Genomic DNA, 19,792 nt, shown 5'->3' on the forward strand with positions numbered 1-19,792 from the left:
GCGAGGCATGATACAAACAGAAGAAAAAAAAGACAGTCCCTGCCTCAATGAGCTTACGCTTCTTCCAAGTGTTTATTTCAAACATCTTTGGTCCTGGATGGAGGACTGATTTTGCAGCAGTCCTGGATGGTAAAATGGAAATTCTTTGAAGACAAGCCTTCTATAGAAACTTACTTAGATGTTTCATGCAGGGACCTGCTGTTTGTCCCCAAACCTCTGAGGCTAGAAATAGAAATGAGGAGCAGAGGTTGTAATGTGCCAATCTGAAGTAGATGAATGATTTAATTCATGTCATGGCTTTTTCATGGGTTACTCAGACTGGGAATAAGAGAGATATTCCTGCAATTCTTGTAAAACTAAACGAGTACCTCCTTTGGGCATAGGAAAGTTACTTACTTTATTGTGGAGTTCTTTGAGATGCGTGATCCATATCCGTATTCCACTGTGAAGTACAAGTATACGCCATGCACCCGAGACCGGAGAAGTCTTGCAAGCAGTCTCCAGTGTTCCACCTGTGCCCCTGCACCAAAGATATAAGGGGTCGGGCAGATCGACTACCTCTCCAGTTCCGTCTCTACCATGAATCTTGTCATATTCCAAAGCAGGGAAAGGAATAGAGGTAGTGGAATACAGATAGGGACCTCACATCTCAAAGAACTCCAGTTAAAACTAGATAAATAATACTTCCCTTTCTTCTTCAAGTGCTGGTCCCTATGTTTTATTCCATCACAGATGACTGACAAGAAATACCAAGAGAGGAGGAGGATGCAAATCTCCATGTCGTATAGCCGCTTGTAGAAACACTGTCCTGAAGGATGAGTCAGCAGAGGAGCCTTGAACCAAGGCATAATGTCTCATGAACGTATGGATAACTCCATGTAGCTGCCCTGCAAATATCAAGCAGAGGCACCTCCTGAAGGGATATTATTGAGGCTCCCTATGTACAGTGAGCCCTTACCCCATGTGGAGGAGGAAGCTGTGCCAACTGATAGTAGATCTACTTAGAGACTCTCTGAGAGAACAGTTTGTCCTTGTACTCGTTCTATGGCAATAACAATGAACAGTCTGGCGAGTTTCTGATCGGTTTCATTCTCTGCAGGTAAAATGCCAATGCTCATCTCATGCAGAGGGAATGAAGTCGTCTCTTCTCAAGAGACATGGGGCCATCCATATTAGTATTGTTTGTGAAAGCACGTGGGGGCCCTTAGCGTGTTATAACAGTTCACCGTTTGTTTTTGATTAATCTGATGCAACCTGAGAGTTTTCATGCCAAAAAGAAAAGGAGCTTAGGTACTCGCCTGAACTTGGCTGCCTGTGAAGGGTCCGTAGATTGACAAGACCACTCTTACAGTTAGAAGTGCTAAGTTCCTGATCACCAGGGAAAATACCACATTTATGTCTGGTAGGGATCCCAGTCTGATGATGGGAATGACAGTCTGATACCATCCCAGACTTTTAGGTGTGACAGGAAGACCCAAACCCCCTTCATTACACCTTCCCAGGGTGAATGGAGGATATATTACTATAAGTTTATCAGAGGCAGCTGCAGACCTCCTCAGCATAGTTTCACAATATTCTGTACATCTCTGCCTGAAAGAGTCTATACTTCTAACCTAAGTTCCCCCTGCATGGCTGCCAGAGGAGAGGCACCACTCCCCGCTAGCTCCAGCGTGGGCCTTGCCCGTGACAGGGGAGAGGCACCCCTTCCCCAGCTCACCAGAGTAGTTGGGTGAAAGGCACCCCTCCCCACCAGCCCCAGCACAGACCTACCACAGCCGGGAGAGGTGCCCTGTCCCAAGCCCATCGGAGCTGCTGCCTAGTGGAGCCCCTCCCTTGGCCCAGCCCAGCTGGAGCTGCCGTGGCTGGGGAGAGAAGCCTCTCCTCTGACCCCAAGCTGCTGCAGTGAGAGGGCTGCGGGGAGTCCTCTCTCCCCACTGCAGCCCCTGGGCAGCCTGAACCCCTAAGACCTCATCACCTCCATATTGGTGCACATAAAATTCATTCTGCACATGGATGTAAAAAATTAAAGGGAACACAGCTTCTGATCTGGACTGCTGGGCTTTGTGGGTATGTGGGTATGTGCGCATGCATGCCTAGAGGAACAAGCATGTCTATGATGTGGTCTTTTCAGAACTGACCTGCCCTGCTGAACTCCATGAAGGTGAGCAAGAGAACCATTATCCACACTGCTGCACTTTATGAAGATGAGCAGGGAAAAATGAAATGAATTTTCCCCCCTTCAGGAGTTTGTCCCAGTAATCATGCTTCAGAAGTAGGAGCAAAACTGGGCTCAGAGATTGCTAGCTATTGGAAACATTTTTGGAGCAATCAACCCATCCTCAAAGAGGCTGGGCTTATTTGTCTCCCCTTCCCCAACATAGGCCCCTTGACAATCTCTCATGGAAAGTACTGACCAGATGCTCAAGAACAGGCTCCCTAGCAGCTCTACCCCACTGTTGCATGTGGGATCCATGTGGGCCAGATAGATCTGTTTCCCCTGAATGTCACAGCATAGGACATGAGTAGGTTTCTTTGGAGTAGGGTTATAGAGATGACAGGGGATGAGAACCGAGGCCAAATGCCCCTTATCACACACTGGTGTTGGCAGCATCAGTGTGGTCTCTGGTGCCTTCCATCCAGGATCCCTAGTGAAGAGGACTGGGAAGAAGAGATAGCAGCTAAGCTGCTGATCTGAGGTGTGGCTGCTGGTATCTATAGGGATTCTGGTACTATCTTTCATCTGGCATGCAGCCCTTCTAGCTTCATTCCCTCCTGATGGAGATTGACAAGAAGCCCTTCCTTCCCTGTCAGTTCTTTTCCAATCCTGCCTGCTTCCTTTCTTACCAGGGGGTGAGGGGCTGAGGCAGTCCCATTCAGACTGAACCAAAAGGCAGAAAGCACACTCTGCTGAGAAAGCCAGCTGACCTTGCCAGTGAGAGGATGTTTGGTTCTTAGCTGCATATCTCTGAATTTGCTTTTGACAAAGGCCATGTCAAGGCAGGAGAGGAAGCCAGGAGGAACTGTGCAGCTATGCAGGGAAGCTTAAATACAGCATTATGCTTCTTTTAACATTTGCTTGGACTCTCTATTTCACAATCAGCATTTCTTAAGACTATCCTTTATAATGAGGTGAACATACACCAAGCCTGAGTGGAACAAAATACTGATGAAAAATGAGTGACAACTGTTGTGCATATTTAGAAATTCATTCTATTCACTATTACTCCTTACTGGAGCTCAATCCTCCACAATACCATATCAGTCCCAAGAGCAGCAGATTGCGAGGTCAGAGAATTAAACTTCCAAAGAGAAATCATTAACAGAGGACCTATTTTCATTAAAAAAATGAAAATTTTTCATTCTGAAAATATAGAAAAGAATTACAGAAAGTTACAAAAGCAGCACAGAACTTTTTCCGACACCATGCAGATCATTAGGAAACCCTCAGTGTATATTTTTGAAATTTACTTCCAGACATCTTTTGAAAGCAACATATAACATTTGGGAACATACCTGTTCAGATTTGAAATAGCCTATTGTGTTTTCATCTAACTGAAAGTATCTTCTCTTCCAGTTCTTCATCTATTAAAGGAAAAAAGAAAATATTGTAATCTAAGCAATACATGATTCCCTTTAATATTCACTCAGTCTAGCTAGGTTTTTTGAAAAATACATCAGTGAACCATTAGCAGTTATATGCAAGCTGCATTTTCCAATTTTTATTTTTGAAATTTTTAAGCAATTCCTACTAAAAAGCTATTGGATATTTCTTGAACTGTTACACTTTTATTTCCAATTATTCCTATTCATAGGAATAACATTTCCTACATTCATTACTCTAGATTATTTTAAAACCACATATCCTGTTCTCCAAAGTCTAAGATTTAATTTCACAAGAATTACACTTGGAAAGGTTTTCTTAAGGATCACAATGCTGCAAAGTCTGAAATACGCAGTATGGTAATTCAATTACTCAGCATTCTGTAGAAAGTGGCAAAAAAATGTTTAGATGCTTCTTTGGAAACAAGAGAACAGAAAAGAGGTATCTGGGAAAAATTTAGGGAACTACAATCCTATACAGGACACATTACCACTGATTAAGTGAGGTCCATATTCCTTGATTTAAGGAATCTGTTCCAAAAGTGCTGTGGACAAATCTGAAATATGCACTTTCTATCTGACATTCTACATGCAGGTGGCATGGATCAAATATGTACTTTATTCACTTCATACACATCAAATGACCTGGAATAACAAATGGGATTAAAGTGATAAGATTACTTGAATAGAAAACTGGGATAAACCAAGAGGGACAAAAAATAGAAAGACATGAAGACCTCTGTGTAAGACTGAAAGCTTCTCTTGGTGAAAGAGACAAGTTGGTCCATTAAAAGGTATTACTTCACCTACCTTGTCTCTAATTCCTGGGACCAATACGGCTACAACAACATTGCAAATATGAATAGGCCAGAAATATACCTTATTCTGTTCAGAGAAATATAAAGAAAACCAGGGAATGCGCCGCCAGTCAACTATGAAGACATTAAGCAGGAAAGTACATTGAATAGTGGTGGTGAAGGAAGTATGTACTTCTATTACATAGTGCTTAAACTATGAGTAAAAAAGAACTAATATGTTTGCATATAAATTAGTATATCAAAAAGTAAAATGTTTAATATAAACATAGGTGTTTATATATACACACACCCTTCCACTAATAATGTGATAATGGCTTAATATTTTTTTTTTTTTTTTGCTTGAACGGTATCGCCTCATATATTTGAATAATGTGGCCAGTACTCATATACTACAAAGGCAATTTGGCTATGAATTTATGCAGCCTATAAGTAAACAAATTTTCACTGTTATTGTAAGTTGCACACCTAATATGGACTGTGTTATACATAGTTCACGTAATACTTTTCATATTACTTCAGTCTTATGAATACAGTATTTCTGCGTACACATCTCAGATTAGAAAATGAGTTTTCTACATGGTGTTTGAGAAACAAGATAATGTAAATACTAACATAATGCACGCACACACACACACACACACACACACACACACACACACACACACACAAAGAGTAGACAAAGTTTTCACACAATTGTAACTGACATTCTGATTTGAGTCTAACCATGCAACCTAAGCATCATTTTAAACTTATTTGTGTGTGGCATTTCTTTGGTGTCCTTCTAAAATAAAAAGGAGAAACAAGTTAATAAGAACAGCTGTACTGGGTGGTCCAATCTAGTTCACTATCCTGTCTCCTACAGTGGCAAATACCAAAGTTTCAGAGGCAGCGTACAGAACAGGGTAGTTGGGGTGATTCAGCCCTGTCTTTTCTTCCCAGCTTCTAGCAATCAGAGGTTTAGGGTTGCCCTGAGCATGGAGTTACATCCATAACCATCTTGTTTAATAGGCACTGATAGCCCTATCCTCCATGAACTTATCTAATTCCTTTTTGAACCAAATTATACTTTTGGCCAACATACGCTCCCATGGCAATGAGTTCCAAAGGTTCCTCTTGTTTGTATTAGACCTGTTGCGCATTCTTTTCATTGGGTGACCCTAGTTTTTGTACTGTGGGAAAATAACACTTCTCTATTCACTTTTTCCACACCATTCATGTATTTATAGGCCTCTATCATATCCCCCACCCCTTAGACATCTCTTTTCTAAGTGGAACAGCCCTAATCTTTTCAGTCTCTCTTCTCTGAGCCTTATTCAAGGTATGATACTTTGTCTTATTTTTTATCCCTTTCCCAATAGTCCCCAACATTGTTAACTTTTTTAAGCATTGCTGCATACTGAGCTGAAGTTTTCTGAGAACTACCCATGGTAACTCCAAGATCCCTTTCCTGAGTGGTAACGGCTAAATTTAGAACCCATCATTATATACATATAGCTGGGATTATTTTTCACAACATGCATTACTTTGCACTTAACACAGAATTTCATCTGCCATTTTGTTGCCCAATCACCCAGTCTTGTGAGATCCCTTTGTAACCCTTTGCAATCAGCTTTGGACTTAACTATATTGAATAATGCATCATATGCAAACCGTGCCACTTCACTGTTCACTCCCTTTTCCAATCATGTACGAGTATGTTGAATAGTACAGGTCCCAATACAGATCTTTGGAGGATCCTGCTGTTCACCTCTCTCCATTGTGAAAACTGCCCATTTATTCCTACCCTTCGTTTCCTATCTTTTAACCAGCTACTGATCCATGAGAGACCTTCCCTCTTATCCCATGACTACTTAGTGTCTGTAAGAGTCTTTGGTGAGGGACCTTGTCCAAAACTTTCTGAAAATCTAAGTATACTACATCAGCTGAGTCATCCTTGTCTACTCATCTGTTCATACTCTCAAAGAATTCTAATAGGTTAGTGAGGCATGGCTTCCCTTTACAAAAGCTGTGTTAAACACAATTTGTTAGGGAAGAGTTATCTGTGTGTCTGATCATTTTGTTCTTTGCTATAGTTCCTACCAATTTGCCTGATACTCAAGTTAGACTCACCAGCCTGTAATGATTACAACTGCATCTAGAATCCTTTTTAAAAATCAGCATTAGCTACTTTCCAGTCATCTGGTACAGACTTGTTTATGAAATGGGTTATATACTACAGTTAGTAGAGTTGAAATTTCATATTTGAGTTCCATCACAACTCTTGGGTGAATACCATCTGCTCCTGGTGACTTAGTGTTTAATTTATCAATTGGCTCTAAAACATCTTCTATTGACACATCAATGTGGGACAGTACTTCAGATTTGTCAACCAAAAAGGATAGCTCCAATATGGATATTTCCCCCACATCCTCTGCAGTTAAGATTGACAGAAAGAACCCATTTACTTTTTCCGCAATGCCCGTGTCTTCCTTGAGTGTTCTTTAACAGCTTGGCCATCTAGCGGCCCCGCTGTCTGTTTGGCAGACTTCCTGCTTCTGACGATAAAAAAAAGTTGCATGCTCCCAGACTTCAATGTTGCAAATTTGCAGAGCTTTGAATATAGCATATGCTAAATCCCTTAATCTTGAACTGTTTGGCTACACACCAATCTCCTGCACACCTTTGAAATTGCATAATTGCTCCTCTAAACCACACAGAACACCTAAAAACTTTCCCTAACCACTTCACACTTTATAAATCCTGCATGCAGTAAACTTTTACTTCAGTCCAAATACCTTCTATACACTTTTCATTACAAAAAGATAGCTGCATGTTCTCATGCCAAAGAGCATCCCTTAATTACACACTTAGTCTAAAACCCACGTGCAGCAATGTTTTCCTCTCCAAAAGGTCTTAAATTTTAACCTAATACAAAAACAAGTGGAAGCACCAAAAAATCCCCACAAAAGTTGAAATACGCCTAATACAGAGATAAAACACATACTACTACTTCTGAACCACCACCCATTTGATAAAATTCTAATTCTAACTATCCTCAATATTTTAACAACATTAGTGTTATTTGGTAAAAAACAAAAAACAGTATCAATTGATCTCAGTATAACATGCAAAGTAACTGTAATAACTTTGGGGCCTCTGTTCTTCACAAGAGGAATGCATTATTCTCCAAATCACTTACCACAGCGCCTTGTTTAACACAATAGCCAGCTTTGATAACAGCATTGTCTGGGGGAGGTTTAGCAGTAAAGTAAGGAAGGTGGCTTTGTGACCGTTTCAAGTAATTTCTGTCATCTCCTTCCCCACATTCATTCAATTCTTCTTTCTAGAATGAATCAGAGAAAGGTTCAGGTTGTTCAGCGTTTGCTCCAAAGCCCAGTGATATGAGAACAGAAAATGAAAGTGTATTTGGTTCCCTAAACTTAGTATTTGATCCACCCTGTGCACACAAACCCCATCTCTCATTTGTTTAGAAGCAGCAAATATCTGACACTGCAGTATAGCAGTAATATCAATGTGACAATTATCTACATAAGGCCTACGGGAGTACTCCAAGCACTGCTCAAAACTACACAGTTTGAAAACAGATTATGAACACATTAAAACAGATAAAGCAATTAAAAATAGTATGTTGAAGACCCAAGAAACAAAATCTTTACTCTTTTTAAAAAAAGTTAATCCATGGAGTGACTTTGTTTAGGAGTAGAACAGTCTAGATAATTCCAAAACTATGATTTGGGCCAGTCATGCAAGTCTTCAGAACAACTAATCCCCCAATGTGACTTAAGAGGATAAGATAGTACACAGTGTCAAGATCAGTAGAATTACTGTGTACCTACTTTTAGATCTAACCATTACTAACTTTTTATTTTCAGTCAGGTTTCCAGCACACCATTTATAAAAATCTTGGCTTTCTGAGCCAATCAGTACCTTTCCTTTCTCCACTGCAAAATGCAAAAACAAGTATATCAGTTAACTTCAATAATCGACTAACTTGAACAACTTTGACATTGCTCATGTCAGAAACTCATTTCACGCCAAGAAATTCAAACTCATAGGGGGTGTAATTCTTGGAAGTAAAAAAGTCAACAGTTAAAAGTATAATCTTTCAGACAGTCACAGAAAAGTAAAAAAGTTGGAGACACCTAGATACCATATCAGGTAAACAATTTAAAAAGCAAGCTTATGAGAGTATGAGTCTTCTGGATGAGGATGGATGGGTTGACAAATTTATTATTGATAAAATAATGTATGTCAGAGTATCCTGACAAGACAGACACCTAGCACAACTCTTCCACTAATAAGACTTCCTTACTTGTTATGAAGCTATTACCTGAGTAGGTGTAATGATGGGAACACCACCAACAATTTCTGTTCTGTAAGACACTTGTTTCTTTCCACCCGGATTTTCAACTTGGCGATTTGAGTTATCAGGTTGACACAGCAGATCAGACTGCTTTGGTACCTGAAAAGTTAGACATGATGAATAATTTGATGTTTTCCCCTGTCTTAAGACTAAAAATAAAGCTAGTAGTCCCCAAGCTTAGGTACCTAAAAAGCCTCAGTTATTATTCAAGCACTCACTTTCAGTCTCCAAAAGGATTTCTACAACTAGTTTTTAATTCTAAAGAAATCTCTCAATAGGTAACTGTTTGCAACAGATTTGTGTTTGATATCAGAAAAAAAAACCTGATCTGTGGTTAAGACACTTGACTGAGTCAGGAGATCAGGGTTCACTTTCCAGCTCTGCCACAAACTCCCTACCTAATCTTCAGCAAGTCAGTGTCTCTGTGCCACAATTTCTCATCTGTAAAATAGAAATAGTTTCTCCCACCTTGTCATTAAGCTCTTTAGGACTAGGATTCTTACTACATGTCTGAACTGTGCTTGGTACAATGAGGCCACAAACCTAGTTGGTGTCTAGGTACTACTGTAATGCAAAGAGTTACTATTGATACAAAGGTTTCCCTGCAAGATCTCTATCATGCATTCTTACAACTACAATACCCACCTGCTGAAGTGAAGAAACAGACTGACAGAGCCAGAAGAGTACCCAGAAGTCACCTATTACAGGACAGGCCCAACAAAGAAAATAACAGAACGCCACTAGCCATCACCTTCATCCCCCAACTAAAACCTCTCCAACGCATCATCAGGGATCTACAACCTACCCTGAAGGACGACCCATCACTCTCACAGATCTTGGGAGACAGGCTTGCTTACAGACAGCCCCCCAACCTGAAACAAATAAATACTCACCAGCAACCACACAACAGAACCACTAACCCAGGAACCTATCCTTGCAACAAAGCCTGTTGCCAACTCTGTCCACATATCTATTCAGGGGACACCATCATAGGGCCTAATCACATCAGCCACACTATCAGAGGCTCGTTCCCCTGTGCATCTATCAATGTGATATATGCCATCATGTGCCAGCAATGCCCATCTGCCATGTACATTGGTCAAACTGGACAGTCTCTACGTAAAAGAATGAATGGACACAAATCAGACATCAAGAATTATAACATTCAAAAACCAGTCTGAGAACACTTCAATCTCTCTAGAATCTGCTAGAAATGGCCCACCTTGATCATCACGACAAAAGGTTCCCCCCCCCACCCCCACTCTCCTGCTGGTAATGGTTCACCTTAAGCGATCACGCTCGTTACAGTGTATGGTAACGCTCATTGTTTCATGTTCTCTATGTATATAAATCTCCCCACTGTAGGCTTCTGATGAAGTGAACTGTAGCTCACGAAAGCTTATGCTCAAATAAATGTGTTAGTCTCTAAGGTGCCACAAGTACTCCTTTTCTTTTCGCGAATCGTTAACATGGAATTTTGGGGAGAGGGGTGTACAAATTGCAAGATGAGTTTAACAATAGCTTCCAAAGATTAGTATTCCACAGCAATTTAAGATGCATTAAGAACTGTATGCAGCTTATGCAAGTTACTCAACTTGATACACTACTGTAAGAAATCTCTGGACATTAGTCTGCAGAAGAGAAGAATGAGGGGGGATTTGATAGCTGCTTTCAACTACCTGAAAGGGGGTTTCAAAGAGGATGGCTCTAGACTGTTCTCAATGGTAGCAGATGACAGAACGAGGAGTAATGGTCTCAAGTTGCAATGGGGGAGGTTTAGATTGGATATTAGGAAAAACTTTTTCACTAAGAGGGTGGTGAAACACTGGAATGCGTTACCTAGGGAGGTGGTAGAATCTCCTTCCTTAGAGGTTTTTAAGGTCAGGCTTGACAAAGCCCTAGCTGGGATGATTTAACTGGGACTTGGTCCTGCTTTGAGCAGGGGGTTGGACTAGATGACCTTCTGGGGTCCCTTCCAACCCTGATATTCTATGATTCTATGATTCTATGATTAGCTTACCTTCAAGCAAAAATTGGCACTATTTCATCAAGGGAGGGGGATAAAAGGTGAGGTGTGTTATAGAAGCTACACAAAAGGCAAATGGGACTATGCTGAGTCATACCACTTACCTCTTCATACTGAGTACTGATGGAGTAGATCACTGTATCACAGGAGCACCAAAGAAAGGAAATAGGAGATCTAGTACTTTCCAAAACAAACAGGAAGCGCTGAGGGAACTAACTTTTAGGAACTATCTATAAAGCTGTCTAAAACTGACACCCAACCTTTGTAAATAGGATTATCTGGTGAAACAAAATGTTCAGGTATTTCTAAAGGTACTACCTGAAGTAAAAGCAGTTAATGTTCCGCCTTAGCCATTTTCAAATATGGCTATGTTTATCCCAGTTTGTCAGAATCAAAAAGTTCTAAACCATCTGCCCCAGTCTCCACATCTGAAAAATCTTTACAAAACTTTGTTGTTTCACACAAAATCAAGTCATGAATGGTTGCAAAATAAGCATCTATCTATTTGATAATCAGGAGAGGCAGCTACTCCTTTTCTTCTTCACCTTGTTTGACTGTGCTCCTTGTGGCTCAGTAGGAGCTGCAGTCACGATAGTGCCTCTGCAACTGAATTGTCTCCCACAAGCATCTGAGAATAAGCCCTCTTGCAAAGTCTCACATCAAGACAGTATTTCCAAAGTATTTTTAATATTTGAATGCTTTTGAATAGGTCAGTCTGCTAAAGCTGAGCTAAAAGGTGCAGGCTCTTCAGGAGCTTGATTCTGCCTGTTCTTGAGTTTGTGCCAAATCTGAAAACTGAATAGTTTTCTATCGTTGGAAGCAATACAAATGCATTCTATTCCAAAAGGTAACATCTTTATGACTTGGATTAGCCTGCTTTCAAACAAATCAGAACCCCAGAACCAGGGCCAATTTAGGAAAGGGAGAGCAATTCAAAAATATCAGATGTATGGCTGATCTAAGTTTAAAAATTGTATATCTTGGTCTGGAGTATAATTAAGGGAGCAACTTTTCTTGTTCTTCAAAAGAGAAAGTATTTTGCTTTATGAGCTTTACAATTCTCAAATCTAGTCTAATCGAAGTCTCAGTTATAATAGCTTTTACTTATAAACACAAATACAATGGGAAAAGACAACTACTACTTCTGAAAAAAAGAAAAGGAATACTTGTGGCACCTTAGAGACCAATAAATTTATTTGAGCATAAGCTTTCGTGAGCTACAGCTCACTTCATCGGATGCATGAAGTTCATTGTTGCATCCGATGAAGTGAGCTGTAGCTCACGAAAGCTTATGCTCAAATAAATGTGTTAGTCTCTAAGGTGCCACAAGTACTCCTTTTCTTTTTGCGAATACAGACTAACACAGCTGCTACTCTGAAACCTACTACTTCTAAGTGGCTTTAATGTTTGGGTACTGGAAATAATCTATTGAAAATTGGATGTTAAAGTTTCTAAGAGTCGTGACAGAAAATTACTACCTAGGTCAGTTTGCTTGCAAAAAGTACAGCCGAATTATTCACTGGATAAACAGCACTAATTAGGAATATGCTTAATTCTTTTGATAGCTGTGCTCCTAAAGCACACTAAGATAAACACAAAAAAGAAGAAAGGCGATGAAGCTTGTGTCATTCTCTTTGTATCAATCTAATTGCTAAAAATCAGTCAAGCCTTCTATAAATCTTGATTAATTGGATTCCATTCCATTAAATCATATATGAACTTAATTCAACGAAGGTTCATATTTAAGATTTTAACAGATAATTTTAAATAATTTCATGATGTTCTCAATGCAATTTACAAGAATAATAAATAATAATAAAAGTGAAAGTTAATTTCAACTTTGTTCAAGTAATTGGGGGGCTCAACATCTGAACAACAAGAACGTACATTTCTTCAATCCTGTATCCGGCCTGTGTCATCTTACTCCTCCTATGAGGAACAAAATTCCCTTTGACTCCTCTTTGGTAGTAGTTATAAATTTTGTAGTTGGCAATTTTAGGACGACATGGCAATGTATGGTTCATTTAGAGTTGCCATAGAGAAGATAGAAATATTTTTCATAGAAGAAAAATGTTTCTATAGAAATATCCTTAAATATATGGTGGGAAATTGTGGGCCAGATTTGTTGGTCAGATCCAGTTCCTTTGTTCCACTCTGGATCTTTTTGCTGGGAATACTCAGAGTAGCCAGTTCCTATACCACCAACTCCTGCAGCTCCCAACAAAGTGGACATATAAGAGTCATCAAGAATAAGGGCCTCAAAGTTACTGCAGTCTAGGTTTCATGACTGGCATAATAGCCCTCCAGAGCTACTATATCTGGCCAGAGCAGTTTACAGCAGTCCTGGAATTGGCGTCACAATCAAGAGGTTGGAACCAGTTCCTCTATAGCATCCCACGACACACTGCACCCAGTCAAATCTGGATACTACAAAAATTTGTCCACATATAGTCGACTCCTTTATTGCTCATAAATAGGGCCCTACCAAATTCACCATGCATTTTGGTCAATTTCACAGTCATAGGATTTTAAAAATAGTAAATTTAATGATTTCAGCTATTTAAATCTGAAATTTCATGGAGTTGTAATCATAGGGGTGCCGATGCGAAAAGGGGGCTGTCACAAGGTTATTGTAGGGGGTACTGTTGTACTGCTACCCTTACTTCTGCGCTGCCGCAGGTGGCAGCGCTGCCTTCAGAGCTGGGTGACCAGAGAGCAGCTACTTCTGGCCAGGAGCCCTGCTCTGAAGGCAGTCCACTGCCAGCAGCAGCACAGAAGTAAGGATCGCATGGTATGGTATTTCCACCCTTACTTCTGTGTTGCTGCCTGCAGGGCTGGGCCTTCAGTCAGCAGCCGCCACTCTCCAGCCACCCAGCTCTAAAGGCAGCAGTGCATAAGTAAGGGTGGCAATACCACAATCCCCTGTAAAATAATCTTGTGACTCTCCCCAACTCCCTTTTGGGTCAGGAGCCCCAATTTGAGAAACTCTGGTCTCCCCCATGAAATTGGTATATATAGGGTAAAAGCACACAAGACCAGATTTCACCATCTGTGATGCGTTTTTCGTGGCAGTGAATTTAGTAGGGCACTACTCAAACCATATAAGCAGAACTCAATAATGGAGGAAAGAGTCAAAGTATGTATAAGCAGTGTGTTTTTATGCACTGTAGTCACATGGTCTTCCCTATAAAATGCTATGTCCGCTCCTCTCTCTCTCTTGCACACTCTTTCACTAGTCGATGCATTCTGTGAATGTGCAGCCGAAGAATTTTCCACAGAATGCTTTGCCACTGAACAATGCTCCAAAACCTAAACTTGACACGTTTTCGAAAATATGTCACCTACTTATTCTTGTGAAGAAAAAAGTTTTTCAAAACATGAACTAAATATGAAGTAAAACAATGTTGCTGCCTTCCCTGATCTTTCACATAACCTTAAACAGCTCAGAGAGAGAGATGGCCTGTCTTCTTTATCCCAATTCCTCCAACACTTCTTCAGATATTATGAGCTTCAGTTGTTCCCATTCCCACTGCCAAAATTCCCATCTCTTCTCCCACTGTCAGGGCTTCTATAATGCAGTTATTAGGATTAACATAGCTCTGTGGCATGTTAGAATAAAAATGAAAATAGAGACAGCATAAACATTTAAATAAAATCAGGATTACTGTATAAATTGTATTCATTTGGTCTGAAATTATTAAAAATCTAGTTTTAAAAAACTGAAAAGCTGTTGCAGGATTACCAGCATACCACATTAGAATATTGTAGAATCCAAGTATGTTGTAACAAGTTGGACCTAAATTCTGCAGCAGAACATGAGGGGCCTTGACTACAGTCCATGCTTTAATCCAGGGTTTCTCAAACTTTATTGCACCATAACCCCTTTCTGACATCAAAAATTACTACATGACCCCAGGAAGGGGTACTGAAGCCCAAGCCCCTCCACCCTGGGCAGGGGGGCCAAAGCCCGAGCCCCACCCCCCTGGGGGAGGGGGGTGAAGCCAAAGCTTGAGAGCTTCAGCCCTGGGCGGGTGGGGGCTGTAACCTGAGCCCCGCCACCCAGGGCAAAAGCTCTCAGGGTTTGGCCGCAGCCTTGGGTGGTGGGGCTCAGGTTTTTGGCTGCAGCCTAGGCCCGAGCAAGTCTAATGCCAGCCCTGGCGACCCCATTAAAACAGGGTCGCGACCCACAGTTTGAGAACTACTGCTTTAATCTAACAGGAAAAAAAAAATTGATTCTGCAACCCAGCTTCTCCCACAATTCTGGACATCTGGGCTGCTTCCCTCCATTTTGCAGCTCACAGATGCAGATCAGTATTTTGGCACCATACTTTCTGACCTCTGTTCCCACTTGTCAACAGATTTTCTGCCTCTGCAGCAGCAGGCTGTTCAATTGCGCCCGCCCTCATTCGTTATACAATTTTTTTCTTCTTCTCATCTGGGGCAGTAGTGAGCAGTTTCATCTTTTCAGCTTACTGATCCTCCCTAGGTCAGTTTTCAGAGTAGCAGCCGTGTTAGTCTTCTTCCTAGGTCAGTTAACAGTTTGGTGGTTTAACCCAGCCTGACTCTCTGCTGCAGCATCTCCCTGTCTGCTCCTCTGCCCCTATTCAAGTATGGCAGAGAAGCTAAGAGAGCACCACGTGAAAATCAAGTGATGCTCGATTTACAGAGCAGCGAGAGGGTCCAAAAACAAGAACCTCCCCAGGCAGTCAATTCAGGGGTAAGTCCCAGGTGACTCCTGAAGAACCAAGAGGGAGATTTGTAGGGTCACAAGTCTGTTCACCATACTCCTCACCACAAGTCTTAAAGAACTGGGCTTCCACCCTTCCATCCCAATTTACTCAAGGGGCTCTGGCAAGTCCCCTCCACCCTCTTGGGAGGGAATGGCTCCCAGAGGGGGAGTATTCAGACACAGATCTCGAGAGGGCTTCAGACCCTAAGGAAGGCAAGTTTTAAAATGCCTCAAAGCAAAAGCAGAACTTCTACCCAACACATCCAAAAACAGCTAAAAAAACCTGAAGTAAATAAAGGACCGGGGGAGGGAGGGGAAGAAGAGAGAAGAACCACCGACAATCCAGGAGGTACAAGTTCTGACTTCTTCCTCCTCTTCTCCCTCCCACTGAAGGCGGCAAGCTATTGGGTTCAAAGAATATATCCGAGGTTTTCCCTCCATGAGCAATTCTAGACTATGTGCAGTAAGATTGTCTTCACAATTCAAATTCAACCTGAACAGAATCCCAAGAGCAAGCCTCAGAGTAAATTCTCCCCTTAAAATCCTCTCAAAACTGCAATACCCTTTCACTCCTCCTTTGAGGAAGTGATTAAGGATTAAAGAAATAAGCCTGAAAAGGGCAAGCACATTAAGAGCAACCCTCAGGCTCTACATCAAAAACCGAAGGACTCTATTGCTGAAATGCCACAGGTTGAAGCTGCTGTAGCATCTCTTGCAAGGGATATGGTAATTCCCTCAAAAGGCAAGTTCTACCCCAAGGATTTCAGAGATAGAAAGAGCGAGGCCACTCTCAAAAAGGGACTTCGAGGCCTCCTCTGCCACCCTCAGTGCATCCCAGGTAGCTATCTGCTTTGCAATATCATCTCTCTCCTGGCTAGATCTCAGAGTCCTCAAGGACAGATTTCAGAGTAGCAACTGTGTTAGTCTGTATTCACAAAAAGAAAAGGAGTACTTGTGGCACCTTAGAGTAACAAATTTGAGCATAAACTTTCGTGAGCTCCAGCTCACTTCATCCGATAAAGTGAGCTGGAGCTCACGAAAACTTATGCTCAAATAAATTCGTTAGTCTCTAAGGTGCCACAAGTACTCCTTTTCTTTTTTTCCTCAAGGACAGAGATCGCCTTAACCTTGGTTCAATTTTAAAGAAAGTCTCCCTAGCAACAGGATTTGTAGCTGACACCTCAAAGGATGCAATGAAGTTCTCAGCTTAAGCCAAGGATTCCAGCCCAACAGCCAGGCACCACCTACAGCTCCAATCCTGGAAGATGGATATCTACTCAAAGCAGGTCCTATGCTTGGCCAACTTTAATTGCTGCCTCCTTTTCGTAGAAGAGCTGGAAAGGTGGTGGCTGACAACATGGCAAAACCCATGCACTAGAGACAACAGACAAGCCCTCAAGACAGAAATGCTCCTACTGGCCTATGTATTCACAGAGGTATCAGAGAAGAAAGAGATACCTCTCCAAAGGAAAAAACAGTGGAATTGAGGTCGGGAGATGGTGGGGGAGCCATGTGGTTTCTGGTTCAGTCAGACAATACAACTACAGCTATATATTTAAATAACCAATGGAAATCAAGGAGCTCGGCACTACACGTGGAAGAAAATAAGGTGGGTGGATCAGTTTCTCCTTTCCCTCACAGTTATCCACATAAAAGGGAATCTGAACTGAAGGGCAGACTGGGTCAGCAGGTGCAGGATCAACTCTAAGTGGTGCCTGAATCAGAAGATTTTCAATCTCATCTTTCAGACGTTCAGGCTCCCTTCAACCAACCTGTTAGTGAATCGTATGGACACAGAGAAGTTGAAATACTTCACCAGGGAAACAATCCCAGACTCATGGGGACAAATGCCTTATCACACAGCTGGACACAGGACCTACACATTGCCACCCTTTCTACTACTGTTGAAGGTGGTCCAGAAAAAACACGAGTATTGGTTTTCAGACCATATAGACCTGAAATTGGAGCCTGTACCAAGCTTCTGTGGAAACCAGACAATTTCTCATAAGATTGTCTTCTTCATCCAGACCTGGAACAGCATCAGCTAACAACCTGGCTATTGAAAGCGAAGTGCTAGAAGATCTGGGTCTGTCCTCCAGAGTCATTAAGACATTGCTTTTCTCTAGGACATCATCAATACTGAAAGCATACTTCTCTATCAGATCCAAAGTCAACAGCTGCCAAGAGCACAAGGCAAATCCCAGAAATCCAGGAAGTCCAGACATTCTGGATTTTCTCCAAGAAGGTGGCATAGACAGAGGTCATTCCAGTACCATTGCATGTCTGCTCTTAGTAGCATACTCTTTCGCAGGATCCTTGGGCTCCCTGGAAGAAACCCTCATGTACTCAGATTCCACTGAGCAATCCAGTTAGCCAGACCAGGGGCCAGGTCACTTTTTCCAAAATGGGGCCTACAGCAAGCTTTGGGGGCCTCAACAACCATCCCTTCGAGCCTTTGACTTCCATGTTGGCATTTTACTCATCAATTAAGACTTGTTTCTTAAAAGCGGTCATGTCCACCAGACAAGTGTCAGAGCTAGCAGCCTTATCTATACAGGAGTCTTACAGTGCATTCCACAAGGACAAGGTAGTGCTCAGGATGACAGAATCCTTTATTCCTAAAGTTAATTTCTCCTTCCATGCTTTCAAAAAGGTTCTTCCTTTGTTCTATCCAAAACACCTACGTCCATCTGAAAAGACGTGGCACACATTAGATGTCAGAAGAGTGTTGAGTCTCTCGCAAGTGTACAGAGTTCATGAGATCATGCTCCGTGTCCTTCCACCAAAAACGCCAGGGATGCAACCTCCAAGCCCTCCATTGATAAGTGGATTAGACTGTGCACTGAGGAATTTTACAAAGCATCAGAGGCTTCTGTTTCAAGGTGCAGTCTAGAAGATCCCAAGCAATCACATGGGCTGAATAAGCAAGTATGCCCTCTTAGGAAATTTGCCAAGTGGCAACTTGGTCTACAGCTAGCACCTTCATTAAGCAGTTTAAAGTTAACTGTCTGCATTATTTCTGGGTTACTGCCTACAGGAGGCACACTTTTGAGCGAGCTTATGAAAAGAAGGTGATAATTTCTTTCCTACCAAACTTTTTTCTTAACCCTCCCCACATCCATTCACTGCTCACTACTTCCCAAACATCCAGAATTGTGCGAGACATAGGGCTGCAGAACGGAAAATTTCTTACCAATAATTTCCTTTTTACTTGCAGCTCCCACACTTTATCCAACCTCAGTGGCTCGTGAGCCAAAAGCCAGATATTAAATGAAATCTTACCATGACAGTCTTTCTTGGTCTAATGTACAGTTATTTCATTACATTCAGAGTATTCGTTAATAATGTGATGTAAATTTATAGATTTAACGTAACTCATCTGGTGGCAAGTGGGAAAAGAGAAGGCCTGACCATAGCACGTAGTGCCAAAATGCTGATCCACCTCCATGAGCCCAGATGTTCAGAATTGTGGTAGCCACTGCTAGCAGACAGGAAATTATTGGTAAGAAGTCTTCCAATCATACCAACTTGATCAATAAGAAAAAAGTTGCCATACCCTCTCAGCTGCCTCTGAAATCTATTTTCAATGAAAGTGACCCTCTGGAACTAAACTACGAGATCCTAGGTATCAGGGGTTTTCCCAAATTCAAGGCATTTTTGTGAATTCAGAAAGGTCTGCCATTAGCTAAACATGTAGATGAGTTTGATCCAGCAGGACTTCTCAATCAAGTCTTTCTGCCCGCATTCCCCAAGTATTATTACAGCACTTAGGAACCCTAGTCATGGATTAGGGCTTCATTGCGCTCCATGGTGCTGTACAAACACACACACACACACACAAATATATGATCCCTGCCCCAAAGAGCTTACAATTTAAATATAGAGAGAACAGATGGATTCAGACTGACCAACAGAGGAGTAGAAGGAAACAATGAGACAGTACTGGTCAGCATGACAGTTCTCTCAGCAAACTAGCCGTCTAACCACTGCCAAGATTTTACTAGGCACCAAGACAAAGGACATTTTTAAAGGAGGTATTTGAACGAGAACAATTAAATGGCTTTGAAGAGGTTTACAAGGACAAGGCACGAAAGCGCTTGTTTGAAAATTTAACTGGTGGGTGAAAGAGGCTGGCATTGCGAGTCAATCTCACAATAGTGAATCAAAAAATAGGTAGCCTGGGGATTAGCCGTAAAGGGCCTTGAAGTAGACTAATATCAGGAGCACAAAAACAGAACCAATTACCTGGACAGATG

The 19,792-nt window shown here is 41.6% G+C and overlaps 1 protein-coding gene and 1 long non-coding RNA gene across 9 annotated transcripts in view; one reads left to right on the top strand and one right to left on the bottom strand.

Annotated features, from left to right (window-relative positions):
* The window catches only part of PLEKHA1 (pleckstrin homology domain containing A1), an 82,661-nt gene that overhangs the window by 18,895 nt on the left and 43,974 nt on the right, over positions 1-19,792 (bottom strand). For all 8 annotated transcript variants that reach the window (XM_038409959.2, XM_038409963.2, XM_038409961.2 and 5 more), the window contains 3 exons: positions 8,749-8,880; positions 7,597-7,740; positions 3,514-3,582 (listed from right to left, as the gene is read on the bottom strand). In XM_038409959.2, the coding sequence (XP_038265887.1) occupies positions 3,514-3,582; positions 7,597-7,740; positions 8,749-8,880 (345 nt within the window). The remainder of the gene's footprint in view (positions 1-3,513; positions 3,583-7,596; positions 7,741-8,748; positions 8,881-19,792) is intronic.
* Positions 15,105-15,478, top strand: LOC122460911. Its single transcript, XR_006282525.1, has 2 exons — positions 15,105-15,293; positions 15,335-15,478. It is a non-coding gene; the product is annotated as an uncharacterized LOC122460911 (long non-coding RNA).

Source organism: Dermochelys coriacea, chromosome 7 (genome assembly GCF_009764565.3).
Source record: "Dermochelys coriacea isolate rDerCor1 chromosome 7, rDerCor1.pri.v4, whole genome shotgun sequence".
Taxonomy (NCBI): domain Eukaryota; kingdom Metazoa; phylum Chordata; order Testudines; family Dermochelyidae; genus Dermochelys; species Dermochelys coriacea.